The sequence below is a fragment of the Nannobrachium achirus genome (assembly GCF_963921795.1).
Source record: "Nannobrachium achirus genome assembly, chromosome: 11".
Taxonomy (NCBI): Eukaryota; Metazoa; Chordata; class Actinopteri; order Myctophiformes; family Myctophidae; genus Nannobrachium; species Nannobrachium achirus.
Window position 1 is genome coordinate 42,870,845 of NC_137820.1, and position 24,005 is coordinate 42,894,849.

Consider the following 24,005-nt stretch of genomic DNA (forward strand, 5'->3'; position numbering starts at 1 on the left):
CAAACCAGCACTGTGACAACTATGCTTATAGGCGTGGGCACACAGAACCCTGTGAGGCCTTTGCCTCACAGGGGGCTGTCACACTATGTATTCAATTCATCAACGTACGGTAGCACAGTGTTTCTCAAACGTTCAAATTCAAGGTCTCCCCTTAACTCTGACAGTGTACAAATGGAACCAAATGAACTCGTTAGGGTTCATTTGGTTCCATTTGTACACTGTCAGAGTTACAGACATGTATGGGTCAATTTAGACCCCCATAAAGGAACCCACAAAGTCCGCGGAATCCACTTTGAGAACCACTGCGGTAGCATAATAATAATAATATAGGCCTAGCTGAACGGTGAGAGAGCCTGCCTGGTGGAAGCGCAGTCCCCAGTTGTCCCAGGTTCGACTCCAGGCCTGGCCAGCAATGTGTCCAATATGACTGGTCGGAACCATTAAGACCTGAGGCCGATTCTACAAACGCCTTCTAGACCAGTAGTTGTCACACTTATTTGTGCCACAAGGACCCCTAAAATGATATATATTTGGCTGCGGACGGTGGACCCCGTCTGCCAGAGACCCCTAGAAGAGAAGGTTTGCGTTAAAATAAAGCTAAATTATGATTTGACCAGATGTATATCTGCTATTACTGAGAACCACTGTTCTAAATCCTAAGAGTCCTCCTAAAAAAACGATGTGTGTATTTTGGGAAAACTTGAAAAAATGTGTTCAGAATTATCAGAATTAATTTTGATATATTTCCATTTAGAAATCGTAAAACATTGCAGAGCTACTTGTCAGACGAAGAGGAAGGGCTTAACCCCCTCCTTCGTTTTGTTTTATAAATGGAACCCTGCTGAGTCCGTTCCCTCTATGAGTGTCTGCTTGATCAATGGCTGTCTAATCCATTAGCACAGCGCTTATCCTCTCCTCAGCACCCAATATAGTGATGTAAACCACAGGGTGCTACAGTATGTTGGCCAAAGAAGCTCTGGGCATCAATCAACCACAATTGATTTCAGCACCTTCCCCCAGATGCTGTCAGGAAACTGAGCGTCATTGAGATTCATGGTAGCCTAACTCAGGGGTTTTCAAAGTGGGTGACGGGGCACCCTGGGGTGCCGTAACAGCAGTCCAGGGATGCCGCAAGATAATTTTATATTTTTTGGAATTTATTTGGACACAATATTTAGTATCATTTTAAACTTGAACTTGAACTAAAACGTTATTTTCAGTCAGTTTTAGCCAAAATGGCTATTATCTCAACGTTTTCCTAACATAATCACTTCACACTGGGAGTGAAAATTATGAATATAATGTAGGGGTGCCTCGGATGAAAAGAATATATATATAGGGGTGCCCTGAGCCAAAAAAGTTTGGGAACCCCTGGCCTAACTAAGGGCCTCAGTGGCTAAGGAGGTAGAGCGGCCGACCGCCGCCGTCTTGGTAAATCGGAAGGTTTCCCAGTTCCATGCCCGCGCCGGCTCCTCCTGGCTACGTTGTTGGAATTGCCCTTGAGCAAGACACTGAACCCCAAGCCTGCTCTTGGTGATCGGGTTGGTGCATTGGTGCTTTGGTTTCCTGTGCGAATGTGTCTGCGAAGGGGCCAGGAATGTGATGATGCACATTGTAAAGCACTTTGGAGAGAGAGGTCCCAACCTAAATGCACCATTTACCATTTAACTGCGTGCATAAGGGAGTTGGGCACAGTGTTCTCCTGAAAGGCTACGGGGGGAAATTCAACCCTCTTTTCCTCCGCGATATTGAAATGAAGTGTCAGCCACGGTTACTCTGAGAGCAAGGCACGGGGAAATAGGGAAAAGAGAAGGAACGTGTAAGTGTGAATAGTACTGCTGAGCAAAAAGTTAGCCTGAATAATTCATGGGCTACAGTGCTGTGCTCGCTGCTCTGAATAGACGTGTTAAGGTTACGGCTAAGCAGCCTGCCTTGTCTGGGAGCATTCACAGTGACATTGATTCACGCAGTGTGATTTTACATTTTTTGCACTGTGTCCGTTTAATGGATGCTGTGTCTCGTTCAAGGACACTCTGACTGGACATTATAGTGCTGTTAAATAAATCTGTGTGCATGCAAATAAATACGGGATGTGTGCATTTGGAAAGAATAACATTTATTTCCTTTCAGAGATAACTCAAAAAGCGGTCTTGCTTCTGCCCCCCGGAACTATCAAAAAATATAAATATCTAGCTATTTGCACATGTTACTTGCACAATGTACATGGATAAGTATAATTGATATGATGTACAGTATGCCTTCTGCACATTTTGATAAATTGCAGTATTACTTTATCCACCGTATTCAGCACATCCCCCATTGCTGCTAAAGATATTCTACCATACATGCCATAAAGAGGTTTTATCATAGCTGATGTTCTTAACTTGTACTTTTTAACTAAAACCTACTAAATCAAACATGTTATCTCATCTATATATTATTTTGTATTTTCATTATTGCGACCGAAGGTCGCATATACTCTGAAAAAACTTGTCGCTTGAGTGACCTTCCTTCCTTCTGTAACCTTCCTTCTGTACGGGAGTGATGTCAGTGTGATGTCAGCGAGTTGTGACATCACTTCCTGTACGGGGCGGCTACACAAAATGTGGATAACACTATATATGGAGATAGTCCAGTCCATCATGTCATATGGGACTACCGTCATAGACAGTAGCCAAAAGAGAAGGATACACAAGACTAAGAAAGACAAAAAAAGAGAAGAATAAAAAAGAAAAAAAAGGAGGAGGAGGATAAAGATACCAAAAGGAGAGAGAAGAAAGGGTGGATGAGGTACAATGTGTCTCAGAAAAGAAAATGTAACAAGGAGGTGGCAATGGGGCGGCTAGATAAAGTTATTAGGCCTGGATCCGACTTTAAGTCGACGCACAGGATTCCAGAAGTGTAGCGCTTATTCGCTCTTGTATCAAACTGGTACTCGAAACGTTCTTAGAATTTAATATATATTTTCTAAAGTAAATATGGGGGCGGCTGTGAAAAAAAGAGAAGAATAAAAAAGAAAAAAAGGAGGAGGAGGATAAAGATACCAAAAGGAGAGAGAAGAAAGGGTGGATGAGGTACAATGTGCGGTATCCTCCTTGTCAAGCTCGACGTTGGGCATTTGGACCTATACATGGAGAAATGGAGCGAACCTGTGTGGCCTAAACATGGAGATGTGGTACAGAATGACTCATATATGGGCATAAAAAGTATGTCATGTGACATCACTTCCTGTACAGACAGTCAGACAGACAGCCATTGACTCCGGCCTAACAATGGCTACTGTCTATGACGGTAGTCCCATATGACATGATGGTCTGGACTATCTCCATATATAGTGTTCTCCACATCTCCATGTTTAGGCCCTATCGCTCACACCCTAGGTGGGGTTGGCGATAGGGCCTTTTTTTGTGTGGAGTTTGCATGTTCTCCCCGCGAGTCTGTCTGACTGTCTGTACAGGAAGTGATGTCACATGACATACTTGTTATGCCCATATATGAGTCATTCTGTACCACATCTCCATGTTTAGGCAAACTCCACACAGAAAGGCCCTATCGCCAACCCCACCTAGGGTGTGGGCGATAGGGCCTTTCTATGTGGAGTTTGCATGTTCTCCCCGTGTCTCCTAGGGTTGATACCCTCACAAAAACATGAAAAAACTCCCCCCAGAATGACAACAACTAGAATCGTCAGAGAAACGCTGCGTTTGGCCAGATGTTCAAGAATTGGCGCTCGCATGTCACCCTGAGGTCGCATTCCACCCTCAGGTGTCTTACTAGTAATATTATTATTGTTGTTGATGTTATCATCATCTTGTTGTTGAACTGTTATCTTACCAAAGTCTTTTTCCCACCGACATTTCACGGTTTGTACCTGTATTATAAGCGGGTGACAAAGAAACCCAAAACAAATAAAATAAAATAAAACTTAAGCGGAAAGACTGGTCTAAATGGAATATTGCCTCCCACAGATCCAACAACAGCTATCCAATAATTGGGCCCTATAATGGGCCACCCGTCACCTCTGATCCCATGCAGGGATCAAGGCACCATGCAAACACCCATCTGCACTTTCTTTCTGCCTTCTCTGAGAATGATGTTTTCAAATGTTCTGTTTTTCTTCTTCAGGTGGGTCGTTTCTTCGGCGAGGTGGATGGATCTGTCATGGCCCAACTCATCAAGATGGGGATGTACAAGAAGTAGGACTGTTGTTCAATAGTTGTCTTTAGCCTCCTGCTACAGTAGTGCTGTAAAGTAACTAAGTAGACTACATTTCTCAAGTACTGTACTGTAGTTATTTTTTTTTTACTTTACTGGAGTATTTCCAGTTTTCAGTACTTTTACTTCTACTCCACTACATCTCAAGAGGCAAACGTTGCACTTTTTACTACACTACAATAATATGAAAACTTAAGTTTCTAGTTACTTTGTAGATTTTGATTATTATCACAAAATGTACAGTCAGTACTAGGAGCGAGATCATTTAGCGACCTACAACCGGGTCGCGACGTGGTCGGTAGTTTTCAGCGACCGCGTCGCTAAATCGAGCGACCCGGTCGGAAGATTTTGCGCCCCAGTCGGTCGATTTAGCGACCCGGTCGCTCGCTTTAGCGGCGCGGTCGGTGATTTAGCGACGCGGTCGGTGATTTAGCGACCCGGTCGGGAGGTTGCGTGGCAGGTTAGCCTAACTGAGGTAAGGTTACTGAGGTTAGGTTTAGGGTTAGGGTTAGGGTTAGGGTTAATAGCCCGGTGGTCGGTGGAAGCGACCACCGGTCGGTGGATTTACCTACCCGATCGCTGGATTAGCGTCCCGGTCGGTGGAATTAGCGTCCCGGTCGGTGGAATTAGCGACCCGGTCGGTGGTTTTAGCGTCCCGGTCGGTGGTTTTAGCGTCCCGGTCGCTTGATTTAGCGACCCGGTCGGTGTTTTAGCGTCCCGGTCGGTGGTTTTAACGTCCCGGTCGGTGGTTCTAGCGTCCCGGTCGGTGGTTTTACCGTCCCAGTCGGTCGATTTAGCGACCCGGTCGCTGAAAACTACCGTCCACGTCGCGACCCGGTTGTAGGTCGCTAAATGATCTCGCCCTCTCTCTGTACAGTAACACCTTCAGCCCCATATACATTTCGTTCATTTCAGAATAGCTGATCTACAATGTATTTCTACATTGCGGTATTGATACTTTTACTTACTTTTACACCGCTGTGCTACAGTAATGCAATGTATGTATGTCCTATATTAACACTAATATTTCTCCCACAGGATCTCCTTGTTTGACTACCAGGCCATGTGTAAGAACAGTCATCACAGTCATAACAGCGCTCGTCGACTCCTGAGTGTGAGTCATGTCGTACAGTATAACATTATAGTACAATACAGAGTATACAGTCATAGTAAATTAGTACACGGCTTGGTTGAATGCTTGATTCTTATTGGTCAATCACTTAAATCAGCGGTGTGTTATTTCTGCATAATAACCGCTCCGCTCTATAACAGACTGATGCCTAATCTAAGGCTCAGAGCACCTGCTGCACTGCGTGAATTGTTTTGCCGTATCCAACATGACACTGACAGCCATGTAAACCAAACACATAGTGTCATTTAACTAAACATTGCTCTCAAGAATGTTTTTGAAAACATTTGAAGTGAGAAATAGAGGATGCAGTAACCAAATATGGATTCTATTTGATCAAACACTTCCTTATTTGCCAAGGCGACATTGCGCTCGGCGGATGCCCAGTGCAACACTTGTGGAATGCTTTCACTACTGTAAGCAAGGAAATACTTTGTTTTGTTTTTACTTTTGGGTCAATTTATTAATGTATTTATTAAGTAGCCGTGTAATAAGCAGGATAATGTCTTGCTCAGCGGTCATTATCGAGAAATAAAATCCCTTCATGATTGTAGCTCCGCGTCGGTGGCTATCATCCTGTCGGGATTTTACTTCTCGATAATGACCGCTGACCCAGACATTATCCCTTACGTAAAGTATACTGTATTACAATATACTAGTGTTGATTTCGTAGACTAAAATTATAACGAAAAATGTTTGTCAACTACCTTTTTTCACTGACAAAAACAAAATAAAAACTAAGCTATGATGACTAAAACAAAATAGGCTAAATATATTGACAATTTCATCAACAAATACAAACTAGACTAAAATGTTAGGGAGGAACTAGTGGAGAAGAGATCCAGTAGAACCAAAAAAAAAAGTCATTTTATGTTTGTTTGTGCTTGGGTGTTGCGCTCTGAATATAACAGATCTACAAGAAAAACAGGAATTACGACGCCAGACAGTTTGAGGATCCAATGGACTTAGGAGGTTTTGGCCCGAAGAGCTTTTTACTACTTTTCACTGGTTCAATATGTTTTAACCAACACACAGATCTAAAGGGTGTTCAATAGCACTGATTTATGAAAAATTGAGTTAGCTGGTTTCGTCCGGACAGCGAGGATATAGAATCATGCAGCCAGTAGCCTATACTACAGTATAATATATTACTGTATAGCATAGTACAGTTGTTTTCAGTTGTTAGCTTGCAGTGATCTATAATATAAAGACACAACTGTCTCTTGGGTCTTTACAAACTTCACTTTGAAGCTGTTTGTTTATCTTAATACGATGCAATACATCACAATGCAATACAATATGATATATGATTCAACTCAGTTTAATAACGCAACCACACCGAACCATTTAATGAAAAACTGTAGACACAATAACAAGCGGAGGTCACGTTCAGAAGCAGCACAATAACTGGATAGAGAATACAATGTTGAGAGTGAAACATTTAGTGTTTGTTTTAGTGGTGTAAAGTAAAGTACATTTATTTAAGTACCGTAATTAAGTAACATTTTGAGTAATTTTTACTATAGAAGAGTATTTCCAATTTTCAGTACTTTTACTTCTACTCCACTACATCTCAGAGGCAAATATTATGCTTTTACTCCATTACAATTATTTGACATTAGGTACGGATTTCTTATTACAAAATATACATTAACCATTTCGGCCGTTTGACAATAGCTGATCTACTGTACAATCTCACGATGCATTGTTATGCGACGCATTGAGAGCTTGTAGATCTGCTATTTCAAATGTTGTTTTTTTTAATACATTTGAAAGCTTGTGTAATGGGACATTCTGCAAGTATTTTCATCAGTAGTAAATGTTGATACCAATACTAATATCCCTTTAAGCATATCTACACTGCAGTATTGATACTTTTTCCTAGTACTTTTTCCACCACTGTTGTTCTATGACTGACCTGCTATTTGTTTGTGTGTATGTTTTACCACCACCAGCCCTTCTATGGTCTCCTGGCGCTGCTGAGATGGTTCTTTACCAACGCAGTCGTGTGAGTGTGCATGACATCAAAGAGCTTATTATGTACATGAAATTAGTAAGACCCGAGGCCCAAATCTACAAATGCCTTCTAAATCGGTAGTTCTCAAACAGCGGAGCCTCACCGGAAGATGAGATTTGTGTTAAAAAATAAAATCGTATTCCAGATATTTTTCTAAAATGTAAAAAAGAAATAGCAGATGTACAAGCTCACAAGCGCTGCATGAAGTGAAACGCTTTGAGCTTGTATATCTGCTATTTTTCTCAAGTACATTTTTAATGCTAGACATTGCAGTGTTGATACTTTTACTAATGTTTTTACTAAAGTGTTGCAACTCCTGTCCGTTTCACTAAGTCTCACATACCTTCTTTCCTCCTCTGTCACTTCAGGTTCGTTCTGGATTTCAACTTTTGCGGGTTGTGGCACTCTGATTATTTCGTCGACGGTAAGCCCCACTCCCCCCCCTGCCCGGTGACAATAACAGCCACGGAAGAGAGAGAGAGAGATTTAGAATAGGTTAAGATTAAGAATCGAAGGTTTTTGAGTGACACCTTTGATGGAATGCTTATGATTTCGTGTGTGTGTGTTGAGGATTCATTTCATCACATTTCATTCCATTTTTTGTCAAATGTTCTTGTACCATTCACACATGCTTTTCTCTAACTAACCAACATGTCATATTACTGTCACATCCGTTTCATGTGTGTGACATTAATCCAATCTCCATCTAATCCGTGGTCCATCTCCATCCATCATGTGATTGACGTCATACAGCCAAGGCTGGCTATCATACATGTGAGTACTGTGTGTGTGTGTGTGTGTGTGTGTGTGTGTGTGTGTGTGTGTGTGTGTGTGTGTGTGTGTGTGTGTGTGTGCGTGTGCGTGTGCGCGTGCGTGCGTGCGTGTGCTGTGTGTGTTCCGGTTTTCAGAGGTGCTGCAAGAGAAAGATGTTTGGTTGTTTTACAACATCTTAACTTAAGACATTTATTAACTCATTGGATGTCCACGACGTGCCAACACGTTTGATGTCTCCCGGTGCCCACGATGCGTTCGTCGTGTTGTACAGTAAACTATATGCATCTGTAGCAAGGCTACAAGGCTACCGCGGTGAAGAAAATCTCCATTTCCCGAAATGTAGTGCAAGATCACGTGACCGGGAAGTCCTGTCTCCTTCATCTACAGCAGTGTTACGCTGCTGCACAAAAGTGCATTTTTCTCCAAATCTAGCTTTTAAATCACCTTCATGTTTAAAACGCGGCCTTCTCTACCGGCCGTTACAAAAGAAATGAGGCCCGCGATTGTCAATATTCTGTCCTGAGTGAAAGAAAATACTATCGTGAAAATATACATACTCGGATTACATTTAGTCTGATTACTTTTTTGCCAGCTCTTCAAAACAAGCTAAAATGGTGGGTTTACATGGCAACTGCCGATTAATGGTGTATAATCCCGCTATACTGTATGGTAATGAAAGGGCCGTCCAGCCAGCACAAGCCATCACCTCGGAAAAGTGTCGATCAAATAGAATCAATTTTCGGTTATACTGCGTCGTTTGTTTTTCTTTTCAAATGTTTTCAAAAGGAGCGGTCATTATCCAGAAATAACACACCGTGATTGACCAATCAGAATCAAGCATTCAACCACGCTATGTAATAACAAAGAAATAACACGCAGCTGAATTCCACGATTGACCAATCAGAATCGGGCATTCAACCAAGCCGTGTAATAACGTCTATTCTAAACCCACACTCACCCGTTGTAACAGCTGACGCTGATGTAGAAGCTGCAATCGATGTTTGGAAAACCTGAGTCAGCTATCATGAACTGGGATGCTTTTTGTGGTCGTCATTGAAGAAGCATTCCTTACCAAGTTTTTTTAAAGCACCAACTGCTTAAATGTGTTGTCTTACAGCTCGTCTTACAGCTTTGGGTATAGAGGAGTGTATAAACTACTGCCGTTTATATTTGGAAGCCAAGGGCAAAATGTCCACATAGAGTGGCTGAGAGGGGGTCTCAACATTCAGCTCTATATCGGCTAAAACTGTCTGTATCGCCACATTTGAGGACCCTGCCATCGGCACTTCAGTGAATGAGAGTTATGAGACACGCTCATTAAAACATGTTCAGTATAAATAAACGTCATTCTGAGAATAGTGGAGTGTGTGTCGCTTAGCGCCCAACTGATGTGTCCCTCAGTGGAGATTGAGCGTGAGCCCCTGACCCAGCTGGTTTCTTCAGATCAGAACACAGGTGTTGTCACTTGCTTGATTAGACACAGTCACTCAGCAGTTGTACTCTTAGTGACTGATTGAGTATAGGTACGAGGGGAACACCCCTCAATCACTCTGCCAATAAGTGTCAGTCAGAGAGCTCCACCTACCTCTGGGAGGACGCATGTCAGGGCGAGTCCACTGTGACACTTCACAAAACATAAATACAAGTAATAGAATGTGTGTGTGTGTGTGTGTGTGTGTGTGTGTGTGTGAGTGTGAGTGTGAGTGTGAGTGTGAGTGTGAGTGTGAGTGTGTGTGTGTGTGTGTGTGTGTGTGTGAGAGAGAGAGAGAGAGTGTCTGAAAAGCCTCAGGAGCTAGAGTGAGGCCCTCCAGCCCAAACAGTACGAAATTGGAGAAGTATCAATTATGACAATAGGAACTATGTTTAACTGTGTGTGTGTGTGTGTGTGTGTGTGTGTGTGTGTGTGTGTGTGTGTGTGTGTGTGTGTGTGTGTGTGTGTGTGTGTGTGTGTGTGTGTGTTTCAGCCCATAAACAGAAGAAGGTGGAGGCCTATCTGCCATGTGACACTGCTTATCCCGGGTTCATGTACGACTACTCCATCAGGGAGACCAACAGCCTGATTAAATGTGGCCGCTGTCAAAAGTAAGAATGCATGCGCGCACGCACGCACACACACACACACACACACACACACACACACACACACACACACACACACACACACACACACACACACACACACACTGTAATACAACTTCACGAAAGTTAACTTTCCCCTGTTAATTATATTATTCACATAATTATGATAGATTGGGTACTATACTCGAGTCAGGCATGTGCACACATAGACATCAAAGGGGGCTTGAGCCCTTTTACCCGTCTGTAAAAAGTGCCCACTCCAGACCATGAATGCAGTTTTCAAGAAATGAAAACGCCCCCTTTCTATGCCATACCTGAAGGAGCATTCAGGACAATTGTCTTGTTCAAACTCTCCTGAACTTGATATATCATATCATATTATATTGAAAGAATTGCCCTATCTGTGTAGAAATCCATGTCGTACGTCTCCAGTGTTGACTTGATTATGCTTAGTTTAATGTGGTATAAAGCACCGAAAATACGCGTTGTGAGCTTGGAGGTCTGCTATTTTAAATATTTTCACCAAAAGGCCCTTTTAGAAATGTCAGACCCTGCCTCTCTAACATTCTCTGCACGTCCCTGACTTGAGTGTTAGTTGAGTGTCAATCTGGCTAGCCATCGTCAAGGAAAGGTTTGTCGCTCTTTAATGTGGAAGTCTGTAATCGAGAGACTATAGTTGAGTGTTAACTGGCTGTTAAACGGACTCTTCCAGGATGTTCGTGGTGCAGCAGATTCCTGAGAGCAACCTGGTGCTGGTGGTGACCCAGGCCGACTGTGACTGCTCCCGCCAGTACGGCCCCATCCTACTGGAGCCCAAAGAGATCAAATATATCCTTGCATTGATCTGAATGTTTCATCTGCTCCATTCAGTGGTGTGACATGTACTACGTTTATTTGCTTATAGGTATTAAAGAGTATCAATACGGCAATGTAGAAATACTCGACTGTTGCAAGTAAAAGTCCTGTATTCGACATTTGCTTGAGTAAAATAATCTGCATCAAAATATACGTAAAGTACCAAAAGTAAAAGTACTCGTTGCGTAGAATATCCTGTTTCACAATTTATCAAAATGTATACAAATCTTTTGAAAATAACAGATCTACAAGCTCACAACACGTTGCAAGGTGACGTGAAGTGAACTTGTAGATCTGCTATTATCAAACACTACAGCCAAAGGGGTAGGGACACCTGCTGGTGTGAATCCAGCCTTGTATTCTGACTCAGAGGTCTTCAATGTTTTTCAGGCCAAGGACCCCTTAGCTAAGAGAGAGATGAAGCAGGGACCCCCACGGGCCCACCCCCTACTACATATTGTATAAAATGTTGTTGCGGATTAAACCTTTTCATATATTTCATAGATGGCATCATAGACAGGTTTGACCGCACCATCAGTCATCAGTGTTGGATTCACGTTAATGTGCATTTTCAGAATTTCAGACATTTAACCACTTTTAAAACTCCCTATACTTAAGTAAACTTGACCATGCTCTGTACTTGATCCACTCTTTTTCCCCCCAACACTAAACCTCTTTGCCGAAAATAGCCAATCTGCAAGCTCACAGCGTGAGGCGTTCTGAGCTTGTAGATCTTCTATTTTTGGTTAATATAAGTTATATATAAAAAATGATTCCTTAACGGCGGTGAACATAACGCCACGGTGAAATGCAACAGGATGAGGTCTCAGAAGGTCCGCCGACGCCCAGACTCCTGCCACGCCTACCACCCTAAGGTGAGCCGTGCTCTCCTGTTGAACCTATACCTTGATTTAGCATCTCTATACCTTCATTTTGAATTGACATATTAAGAAGTAATCCCGTATATCAGGGGTCTTCAACGTTTTCAGGCCGGGGACCCCCAAACTGATGGGGAGATGGAGCAGGGACCCCTTACCACCTCGTAGGGTGGGGGGGTCGGGGCTACGAGGTGGGGGGGTCGGGGCTACGACATATTTTTTATTTTAAACATGTACAAGTTACAGCGAGCAGGGTGGGCCGTACCACTACCATTTCTAAACATACTACTTATTAACTAATGTCAATAACATCAACACTCTGTCAATTGCATAGTAATCATGTATTCAAGCTATTCAAAATGGATAGAATCATGATTTATTTTTTAACATAAATGTAAAAAAAAAAGAAAAAGAACATTTTTTGAAATCTTTTTTTTTTTTTTTTTTTTTTTGCAATAATTTTGCGGACCCCCTGCAGTACCTCCGCGGACCCCCTAGGGTCGCGGACCCCCTGTTGAAGACCGGGCGTATATTACTTAAAGTGTCAATACATCAGTGTAGAACTATAAGTAGAAAGTCCTGAAATAAAGAATGTACTTGATAAAAGTATAGGCATCATAATATACTTAAAGTAGTAAAAGCACTCATTGTACAGAATGAACTATTTCACAAGTTTTCAGATCTTTTGAAGATAGCAGATCTACAAGCTCATAACGTTGCTATATATGCTATATTGAGCTATATGTATATAGCTCAATTCTAAAATGACACAAATGCTTTCCTGGCTTTAAATGGGTTAAATAAATGAACATCTACCTCCACTTAACGCCTGCCTTCCTTTAGCATTTGCCTTGATTTTGATAATGAAAAGGGCATTGTAGCCAGATGATGACGATAATGATGATTGTGTTTATTTTTGCTAATGATGACACATTCTGTGCCATTCCAGGAGAATGCCAAGGACTGTGGGGGAGCGTCGGAGATCTCCCTGTCGCTGACCCTGTTCTCCACCTCGCTGTTCACCTCATTAGTTCTCCACAGGTGGACGTCGTAAACCAGGCTCCTTTTGTTTTCCTGCTTCAAGGACACAAGACTTGGCGTTTCATGTTACTGTGCTTGGAAGGAGTTGTTCAGGATTTCAAACCAGCAGGAAACGAGTCAAATCGTGTCTTGGCAATAAGATGTGTGGCTTTACAAGGCGCTCAGGGGAGTTCTTATTTTTGAGCTACACCCATGGGTGAAGTTGACTGGATATAATGATAAAGGGCTATTTCACAGAGACCTATTTGCTTGCACTAAGACTCGTTAAACATTAAACGCAAAAATGCCACCAGAACAAATGCAGTCTGGACATGTTGGACATGTGGAGCAGCAGTGCAAGAAATAAATAAAAATGGACTGGCCTCATTCTATGAGCCCTTAACTGACCAAGGTGGTCAAATACTGCCATCTGCTGGATACCTTTCTACAGCACAGCCTGATCTCTGGGGTTTGGTGTTGTGCATGATGAACTGATGCTAAATTGTTGCCATTTACAAGAATGCAGTGGGATGTCTTTGTAGATTTTGATACCGAAAATGCTGACAGTGTAGTTGTTTTGTTGTACAGAAATTATTTGGTTGAAAACAAAGGAGATTCTATCCTTTTTTTTAAAGGGGGAGAAACCACCTTGGTGTGGAATGTTCCTGGTGAATTAGACTGTACCATGTAGGGACTGGACTGCAATATTCTGGTTTTAATCGCTAAGCCCTATTATAAGTGTTCTCTCCTCCGTGTCATCAGTGCCCGTAGGTGGGGTTGGCGAAACGGCCTTTCTGTGGGGAGTTTGCACGTTCTCCCTGTGTCTCCTAGATACCCTCACAAAAACATGCAGTACTCCTGGTCTCTATATTGCCTCCCACAGGCCGGCCGGGGCACCCGATGGAGGGGAAAGGAACTGGTTGGAATAACGTGTTCCCTCCACCCGCTACGTCCAACGGGGGAAATCCCCATCCCCCTGTCCGGTGGAAAGATTCGGCTTGGACTCCTCATGCATTGAAGGAAGCATGAGGTCAGTCCGTTGCTCTCCCCAGGTTGGCAGAGAGTGTAGCGCCCAGGATTACATTAGACATTGACACCGGGTGAAAAAAATGGGTTACAAAAATCGTGGGATACACATTTTGAGTTAAAAACATAAATAGCTAAAACAGCCCATCTACAAGCTCACAACACGTCACATCGTTGTTCTTAGCTTGTAAGATAGATGACATTTTGCTATTTCTTTAGCATATTGCCTAGCCCTACAGAGAAGTACAGTACAGTATAGTAGGGTAGAGTTTGATTTCAAAATGAGAATATTCACATAATGAGATATTCACATAAAAAAAAGGCTTACAGAATCGGATTAATTATTACATAAGTACATATGTAAGCATAAAAAATGTAAAACTTGGAATCTTGGAATGAACCATTTCATGTATTAACCTCATTTCTGCCTACCAAGGCTCTCTGTACTGTATGTCATGAAAGCAAATGTCTTTTGAATGTCGATCAATCAATGTGGGTGGCATTGTGATGGTGTGTTTAATAGAAGTCTTATTTAATGCACATAATGTACATCATAGGTAGAAGATAATGCCTTAGATGCTTTTATAAAGGGAAAGTGGTCAAACTAAAATAAGACATTGTTTGCTTAAAGGATGACTTCACCCATTATCATCTTTATATAATTGATCCTCACCAATGCTCATGATAAAATGGTACCATTTCTTTCGACTCTGTCTGTGTCTCATAGGAGGGCTGTGAACAGTTCAACCCACCTTTTTTTTATGCTAGAATTATAGCATTATAGCATATATTATAGCATTCTAACGTTCCAGTAATAGAAAGCCTGCAGTCTCTACTAGCTTGGTAGCCCTGAATACATACATGTATATGGCCGTCATGTATTCAGGGCAACTAGCTTGGATTCCCCATCGATGATGTCACTGGTAGGCAGATATCCGAACTGTCCACAGCCCTCCTCTGAGACACAGACACAAAGTAGATACAGATTTTATCATATTATATCATGAGCATTAGTGAGAAGTCTGAGAACCAATTTAAACCATCTTTAAAGTAAAGGTTGTATATTTTTTTCAATACAGTAAACAATTCTAAATGAAACATTATCTGAAATAAAATGCATTATTTAATCCTCCATTCTTATATTCTTTTAAATGTATTTTTTGTCTCAACACTTTTTTAATAATATTTTATTATCAAACCATCACTGAACCTGTCATTATAATATAGGTATTTTTATTTGTTATGTAATTACATGTCTTTCAAAAGCCCACATCGTCTAGTTCAGGGTTCCCCAATAGGCGGCCCGTGGGCCATTTGCGGCCCGCGGGGGGCTACTGTCTGGCCCCCACCAACCCCAGTAATAATGGTAGTATAAGAGCAGCAACAACACTAGTATCGTCGTTGTCGGGTGGAAACCTTGTATGTCCAAACCGTTCGTTTTGTATTTATCATCTAAAAAATGTACTAAACTAGTGAAAACAGCCAATCTACAAGCACACAACGCCTGCGCTTGTAGATCTGCTGTTTTCACTAGTTTTGTGCGACGATCTTGTATGATGAAGCAGGGCTTTGCTTTATCAAAAAACGTACACATTTGAAACTTGGAGATACAAGGTTTCTGCCCGACAGTGACAATATCTGAACTGTTGCTGGAGTAGCGTAAACGCCACCGTCACCCCTGCAATGTTGTGGCCCTCTGCTTGGTACCCTAGACATAATTTGGACCTTGGGGAAAACTATTTGGGGAACCCTGCATGGTCTAGTTGCACAGGTACAAAAACCTCCCTGTGTGTGTTTTGTATTCAATGAGCCACGACGGAGCGATGCATATAAACTGCTCTGAGAATGACATTGTCTACTATCTTGCTAGAACGCTTCATAATAGACACGTTAAAAAAGTTTTAAATCTGAAAGGCTCTGATAAATATATAAATGTGATCATATGAGGGAGATGGGTTACATGTTATGACTGTACAGTACACTAGTGCATTGGTTATCAAGTGCTGTGTGGAAACCCTTACTTGAGAGATGTGTGAATTCCAGGCGAGTAGCTAGTTCGATTTATGGCTTGTTACATTGATTGAATACTGTATTAGAAGTTTGCATAGGAAAAAGTACAGGACAGTACAGTTCAAATACAAGGTCATTTTGTACTCAATTCATATAAATAATATAATTTGGGAGTGTGACTTGAAATGTTTTGACAATCAATGCACTAATGTGTCACTGTATCTGTCGATGAGATATGTTAATTAAAAATGTTAAAGAGGTGGTGCCATAGTTTTGTACTTTTTCTGTTTTCTATGTGTCTATGGAGTTAACATTACTCTAATAGACCCCGGGGTGTGGTTATAATATGCAAATATGTCTTACCCATGTATTTTTGGTTACTCCCTGAAAGCTGAAAGCCACTGAGTCAAAAGGCCCAACTGAAATACTCGGATATAATGACATCATAATATCATCCCCTCCCCTTTTTACCACACAACAACACTGTGGATGTGGCTAATTTCAGCTGGGGCATCCCCCACCTGACAACCAGGCATACTTAATGAACAGGTGGGTGTGGCCACATATTGTTTTAACACTTTCTGTACACCTTTACTACTTTGTATAATCACTGCAATGCAAAATAAATGGTATAGAAAGGTCAGGGGGAGATAGGCTTTGTTTTCTTTTACCAGTTTCGAGTAGCAGCCACTAAACAAACAAAAAATGAAAAGAAAAAGGAAGGTAGGGATTGCACTCCATATTCAAGGCTATAGATAATTCCTCTAGGGGAGGTCTACTCAGACTTGTGACAAGACAATGGGGGTGTACGTTGGGGTGTACACGGTGGACATTATTTTAAATTCATAATGGGATGCAGGTATAAATGTATGTATTGACCTGTGTTTCAGTCATATGAATATGAGAGGAATAGCCTATGCATGTGAGAACATTAGGATATACATTACATATAGTCACATGTAATGTATGCTCCCGACACGTGGAGGGCAGCATTGCACTATATTGCACAGCCTGCCGGAAATAAAAAGATAGGGACCATATGATAGGGACGAGGAGCGTGATTATGGATCCCACTGGGAAAGATGGATAACCACGCCCCGGACTCATTTTTGAAGCTTGTGATTGGCTGAACCGGACGTAGGGAGCGCTCCGTTGTAGTCTCTTGGACCGCGCGAGGTGCACCAAACCCCAATTATCATTGCGTTTATCGTGCGCTTGTAAATATAACGATTGCATTCACCACGGCTTCGTAACTCGCGCGGCCGGCCCTGGCCCGCTCTTCGCCCCCGAGCGCCGCAAGGTCCGCTGGGCTGGCCTTCGCGCCGCTTGCAGTGTCGTGGACAATAACTGTGAAAACGAGTGCTCTATGCCGTTTCCATCCATCTTTCCCAGTGGGATCCATAATCACGCGGACGAGGACGGAAGAGGATAAGAAGAAGAAGGAGCAGCAGAGATCGCAGAACGCAGAAGGGGAAGAAGGGAAGAGGATCTTCACGTATCAAGCAGCGTTTTTGATCAATATCGAGGGCTTCAATCGTGATTGGAAAGGCAGAGGAATAGATTTGAGGCTGTATTTTTTTATAGATCCAGATGTAGGTTACTGAAAAAACATTTTATTGTAACATTATAACATAATTGTGAATACTGGAGTGTACTGTATAGTCCCGCGAGACTTGGGGACGAGTGTCACGTTGAGAACGGGATCCAACATGGCGGAATAAACATTCACGAAAAAATGGATTCTGACGGTGTTCCTGCTCTGGTGGACTGGGATTCCACGAATCTGCCATTCCTCGGGCAGGTTCAGCTGGGCAGGCAACATGCCGAGCTGATGTTTACCGGCCCCCTCCGAGACAAAGAAGAGCCGGACAAATGCAACTATCTCCTTTTATGGATCGGGGAGAAGGGACGTGATGTATACAACACTTGGACACTCACAGGAGACGAGGTCAAGAAGTTAAAAACCTACTATGATAAGTACACAGCCTACATCACTCCCAAGGCCAAGGCGGGAAACCCAATCTATGCCAGATATACATTTCACGAAAGGCTGCAGGGTGAGCATGAATCCATTGAAAAGTTCGTGACTGAGCTAAAACTACTCGTGAAAGACTGTGGCTATCAAAATGGTGATGAAATGGTGAGAGACCGCATAGTATTTGCAACTAATTCACCACATGTCCGTGAGAAACTACTCAGCCAGGGAGCAGATCTCACATTAGAGAAAGCCATGGACATAGCAAGGTCCCATGAGCTAGCAAAGCAGCAGCTGAAGACTATGGGAGGCTCTGGAGATCATGATACTGTAACTGTACACACTGTCAGAGAGAATACAGATGCATATGATGAAGACATCGATGAAGAGAATACAGATGCATTTGAGGAAGACATCGATGAAGTGGAGTCAGGCCTCTACATAGACCGCATGGGCAAAAGCAGTGAGCAAGCTTATGCAGACGTCGAGCTTGGCTCTCCCCCCAAAAAGTCTAAAATAATACCCAGGTCATCCTTAAGTTTCTCATCGGCGAGTGGAGAACAGAGTTGTAGGCCTACTGTAGCAGTGATGCAGACCGCCATGTTGGAGCCAGTGATCAAGTTACACAGAATAGGTATGTGTTGTTTTAATACGTTTACGGTAATCATCTAGACTAGAGACTAGTTCTAACTTCACTGCAATCATTTCAGCCGATCCATCTTTTCTTGGTTCTGTGTGTTATTTTGTTGTGTTGTTTCCCGCTGTTGCTGCGAGGTGTGTTCTTTTGGCAAATATAGAACATCCGGTGTTAGAGTAGTCTCGCGTGGCCAGACTGTTGCCTCCGCGATTTGGCCAAATGCTCCCGGCATATTCGGAGATTGTGGAATAGTTGTCTGGCTACACGAGACTAGTGTTAGAGTAAGCAAATCTAAGACTTCCGGTTTGATTAATTCGCTTTCACAATAAAATGCTAGTAATCGATACCATAAATAAACAATGAATTTGCTAATTATAGGCACATTAAAAATATAAATTAAGCCGTTTAAACAAAGCCATACAACAAAAATGATGTTTATGTATAAAAGAAAATGTTTTAATAACAAAATATATGTCTAAATAGATAAATGCAGTTCACTGGAGTGCATAGCCTTTACCAGTTGGACACTGGATCTCCATGTATGGGCATAAAATGGGCATAAAATGTATGTATATGTTGTGATGTCATGGGAACCACTCTAAAAGAATACCTTTTATGCCCATATTACCGACAGTATTGAGGTAATTACAGCACCCGCGTATCTATTAATTAGGGTTCAACGATAAGCCAAAATATTCCTATTATCTGCCCAAAATTCGCCGCTCCACAGTCCTATAAGCCCGAGTTATACTTCCCCGTACAGCACAGCAGCGGGGTCTGGCTTAGAAAGTAGCAGGTCTACAAGCTCACAACACGTTGCGTCCGCGACGTTCTGAGCTTGTAGATTTTTGCAGTGTCGGGTTACTACAGTAACGTAGGCTACTGGGGCTTCTCTGACACTGCACGCTGTTTTGTGAACAAACTAGATAAGACGGGCAGTGAATTGATCGTGTTGTGTGATTCTGCAATTGCAATTGCAGTCAGCCACGTGGCAGAAAAAGTACTCAAGAGTTCTAAGTCTACAGTCTAAAATAGCCCCACTCCGCTCGCATGCTCTGTATAGCCTATAGGATTTTTTTTTACTAAAACGTTTTTTTGTTGTTTTTTTTTTTCGTTTTTTTTCTTACCGCGGTAAGGAACCAGACACCTAACTGCTGTTCTGCGGTATACCGCGGAACAGCTGTTACCGTACCCAGCCCTACATATATGGGTAACGGGTCCAATATACATCACTGGCCAGATGGCCCTGAGGCGTCTTACTAGTATTATTGACTCAGATCCAGCCTGTGTGTGTGTGTAGTTGTTACAAGATCATGGAATTGGCAAATGTCCCACATTATAGAACTAATAATGCTGTATTAACTGCTTAAATGGATCATGAAACTGACTCTAGAAGTGTGAGATGCTTCACACACCTTGCTTGCATGATCTTTCAAAACGTGTTTTTTATTCTCCCCTCTTTCTCCATCTCAGATGTGTTTCCTGCTAAGTTCAGCGTGAAGAGTTCTCTTAAAAAACAACCTAGAGACACGAGGTCCACAGGCAGCCTGCCGGCCCGGAGGCCGGTGCAACGCGCGGTGGGGGAGAGACACGTGGCTGGGGCGTCGCAGAAGAAGAAGAAGAAGACCAACCACTGTGACCAGTGTGGAAAGCAGTTCGATAAGAAAGTCCGTCTCCAAGATCACCAGAGAATTCATACAGGAGAGAAGCCCTACAGCTGTGACCAGTGTGGAAAGCAGTTCAGAGGTAACGCACATCTCAAAGTTCACCAGAAAATTCATACAGGAGAGAAGCTTCATACAGGAGAGAAGCTTCATACAGGAGAGAAGCCCTACTGCTGTGACCAGTGTGGGAAGACTTTCACCCAAAGTGGTAGTTTTAAAATCCACCAGAGAATTCATACAGGAGAGAGACCCTACAGCTGTGACCAGTGTGGAAAGCAGTTCAGAAGGAACGAGCATCTCCAAGTTCACCAGAGAAGTCATACAGGAGAGAGGCCCTACTTCTGTGACCAGTGTGGGAAGACTTTCATCAACAGTGGTAGTTTTGAATACCACCGGAAAACTCATACAGGAGAGAAGCCCTACAGCTGTGACCAGTGTGAGAAAGCGTTCAGCCACCCGGGTGATCTTAAAGAACACCTGAGAAGACATACAGGAGAGAAGCCCTACCGCTGTGACCAGTGTGGGAAAGGGTTCGTCGACTCGAGTGATCTTAAAAAACACCTGAGAATTCATACAGGAGAGAAGCCCTACCGCTGTGACAAGTGTGGGAAAGGGTTCGGCCGAAAGCAGCATCTTAAAAGCCACCAGAGAAGTCATTCAGGGGAGAGGCCCTACCTCTGTAACCAGTGTGGGAAAAGGTTCAGCCAGAACATTAATCTCAAACGTCACCACCAGAGAACTCATACCACTGTGACCAGTGGAGCAGATGAAAGCAAGAGCAGCGATATGTGAATGAATGAATGTTCCATTTTTCTCTTCACAAAAAACTGCAACAAAGAATTACACATTATACCAACAGCTGTATAACCCTGGTTCTTGGTTTACCATGGTATGATTAGGCCTACTGTATACTATCTCTGTTTCAGCAGTAATGTACACTCAGGTAGTGGAAATTGTTATTTATTTTCATCAATGACAGTGTTACACAAAAGTAACAAAAAGTAAGTCAACCTACAAGCTAACTTGGCCTTCATGTAATACCTCTTGTCAACCAGTAGGTGTCCTACCAGACCACAAATATACATTTCTGAACAGAAGAGCAGGGAGACGTTCTCTACCATACAGATTGGGATTAGATTAGAAGTGCCAGCAGTGTAGAAAACTAGACCAGGTCAACCTGGTTGTGCCAGACCCCCTGTCTGTCATCATCATTTATGACATCATGCCTTTTGTAGGCATGTCATCATCATGTCATCATCATATATACCCTTTATATAGAAAACCCGGACCGACAGACATTTGCTTATGTAGGCCTACCCATTTCATGGGTCTGGCAACCAGGCAAGGTACCAATTCAATTCAATTGGCTTTATTGGCATGACATTTTACAAATGTTGCCAAAGCACAAATACAATTATAACAAACAATATAACAATTTACATCAATGAAATTACAGTACATAAAGGAGATGGTGCAGTAATGGTATACAGTATATGTGTCCTACTGGTTGTCCCTTTTCTTGTGACAGGAATTTACATATTTTGCAGCTAAAACATTCTTTCTGTTCTCCCAAAAGGAGTGGCAATTTCTCCCTTTCTGTCATACTTCTGAATTCTGGGCAAATTATTTAAATTTTTGGGAAGAACTCCTCCCTCATCACAATGACAGCACAACCTCTCCTCTCTGGGCAGCCAGGTCTTTCTGTGTCTGCCCTTCTCTATTGCCAAACCATGACCAGTCAGCCTGTACATTGTCAATGTCTTTCTCAGGTTTTTTATCAGTTACTGTGCTTAGATAATCTGCCACAGTGTACTGTCTGTTTAGGGCCATTGTGTTGTGATTGTGTAAGTTCATTCCAATAATGTATGTATTTATCTTTTTCTTTAGTTATAATTTGGTTAGGTCTAATCATCTGAGTGATGGTGTAGCTACAGTGAGGCTGGCTTGGGTTTGTGATGTTAGAAGGTGAGAGGTCAGCTAGTTTCATGACCATTTGACGGAGAGGGCTCCTTTGCATGTTCAACTCTTGGTAGGCAAGGGCTTTATTTCTTTTTAAATAAAATAAAAACATTTATTTCCCTTTCCCTGTTGAAATTACATTTGTTCCACTGAGAGATTAATAAACACTCCTGATCCACATTTTCAGTGTATTTGAGAGCAGTTCTTATATTGTCATTTTGACAACCGTCTTTTTTTTTTGCACAGAAAGTACAAGGTAAATCCTTACTATTCCAGCTTGTGTTTACAGACCCTTGAAGCAATGGAGAAGAAGGAACATCGACCAACAGGGGGAGCTACAGAATTAGCTATGCCAGGAAGTCAACCTGGGAAAACACACAGATATAAACACAGATATAAAGAGCTAGATGCCTCGTTCTCCTCTGCAGTTTATTGGAGCGATGTGCAAAAGTTCTAGTCCGAACTTCCTGGAAAAACTAAGGGAATGCTGTCAGTCAAAGTGACTACTGGCCAATCACAGCGTGTCTTTTCCGGGACTTATCCAAGGACTACAATTCAATTCAACTGAGCCAGTTCCGATGTTGCACTGCTCAGCTGTTCTTACAGGCTGCATACGTAAAGACCAGCCCCTACCTGCCTCTGGTTGGCTTACCGACTTCCGTATGTGTGACACACGCGGAAGCAATGAACACGGAAGCGATGAAGATTCCCTTAGTTGCTCAATGCATACGCCCCCTAGCCAAAGGAGGCGTCTACCTTTCTATGTCTATGGGAACACATCTTTAATTGGTGAAAAGCTAAACCAGAAAAGTGGGCACGAGGGACAACTGGGCACTGGGTCCTGTGATGTGCATACATTTGTGTGTCCACAAACATGCATTTAAGGGTTTGGGTCCGGTGTTAGTTAGGGTTCATGTCAGTTAACTCAATTTTAGAATGTTAGATTTTATATATTCTATAAAGCTGAAGTTTGTCTTTGGCCAGTGGTTGTGTGTCTGGGCAAATATGATCGTATTGTGACATGTCAACTCAAATCAAATTGTTGTTGTTAAACTATAGTTGAACTACTCTCAAAATGTAATATGTTTTGTCTTAGCTGAAGAAAACTTGCCTGTAGAGATGCTGAGTTATTTAGTTTTTTTATATGTATATACAGTATATATAATGGCTCTATAGTAGCCATTGGCTTCTGATGTGATGATGGCATGTTATGCATTAAGATCAAATACATTAGGATAACAAAGTTTTATTGATCCATTGAAGGGAAATTCAGGTGTAATAGCAACAGCATGGACAGTTAAGAGTCGACAACCAAACCAATGTCAAACTAGATTATTTACCTTTAATACATCAATCACTCAAGTTCTGTAGGACAGTTAAGAGTCAGTTGAACAGGAATGGATAAAGCGTGGACCTGCACTATACAAAGGATTTCAGCAACTTTATTTAAATGTATTTATTTTTATTTTGCTTTGTTTCTATAGTTTCTTTATATTAAAACAGTGAGGAATGTCCATCTATGGAACAATCAAACTCAATTAAATATGGAGAAACCTACAGCAAATGTAGTTAATAATACAACACACAAACAGAAAAAAGAAAAAGAAAACAAATACTTATCCCCAGTCCAAAACATTTTCAGATGTGGATCCATGGCCAAATACATTTTGGGGGTCCTTGACATGAAGAAGTTTGAGAACCACTGGCTTAAACCAGTACACATAAAAAACTATATAGAAGCAGCTTAAAACAAAAATAGCTAATAAA

The 24,005-nt window shown here is 42.1% G+C and overlaps 1 protein-coding gene across 1 annotated transcript in view; it reads left to right on the top strand.

Annotated features, from left to right (window-relative positions):
* LOC308294359 (voltage-dependent calcium channel subunit alpha-2/delta-4-like) overlaps positions 1 to 13,001 on the top strand; it is a gene marked incomplete at both ends in the record, with an annotated part of 118,812 nt that extends 105,811 nt beyond the window's left edge. Inside the window, 9 exons of the mRNA XM_080737090.1 lie at positions 4,126 to 4,196; positions 5,254 to 5,329; positions 7,300 to 7,352; positions 7,730 to 7,785; positions 8,115 to 8,135; positions 10,100 to 10,217; positions 10,927 to 11,042; positions 11,862 to 11,944; positions 12,897 to 13,001. Of these exons, the coding sequence (XP_080593216.1) occupies positions 4,126 to 4,196; positions 5,254 to 5,329; positions 7,300 to 7,352; positions 7,730 to 7,785; positions 8,115 to 8,135; positions 10,100 to 10,217; positions 10,927 to 11,042; positions 11,862 to 11,944; positions 12,897 to 13,001 (699 nt within the window). The remainder of the gene's footprint in view (positions 1 to 4,125; positions 4,197 to 5,253; positions 5,330 to 7,299; positions 7,353 to 7,729; positions 7,786 to 8,114; positions 8,136 to 10,099; positions 10,218 to 10,926; positions 11,043 to 11,861; positions 11,945 to 12,896) is intronic.
* Between the last annotated feature and the right edge of the window lie 11,004 nt (positions 13,002 to 24,005).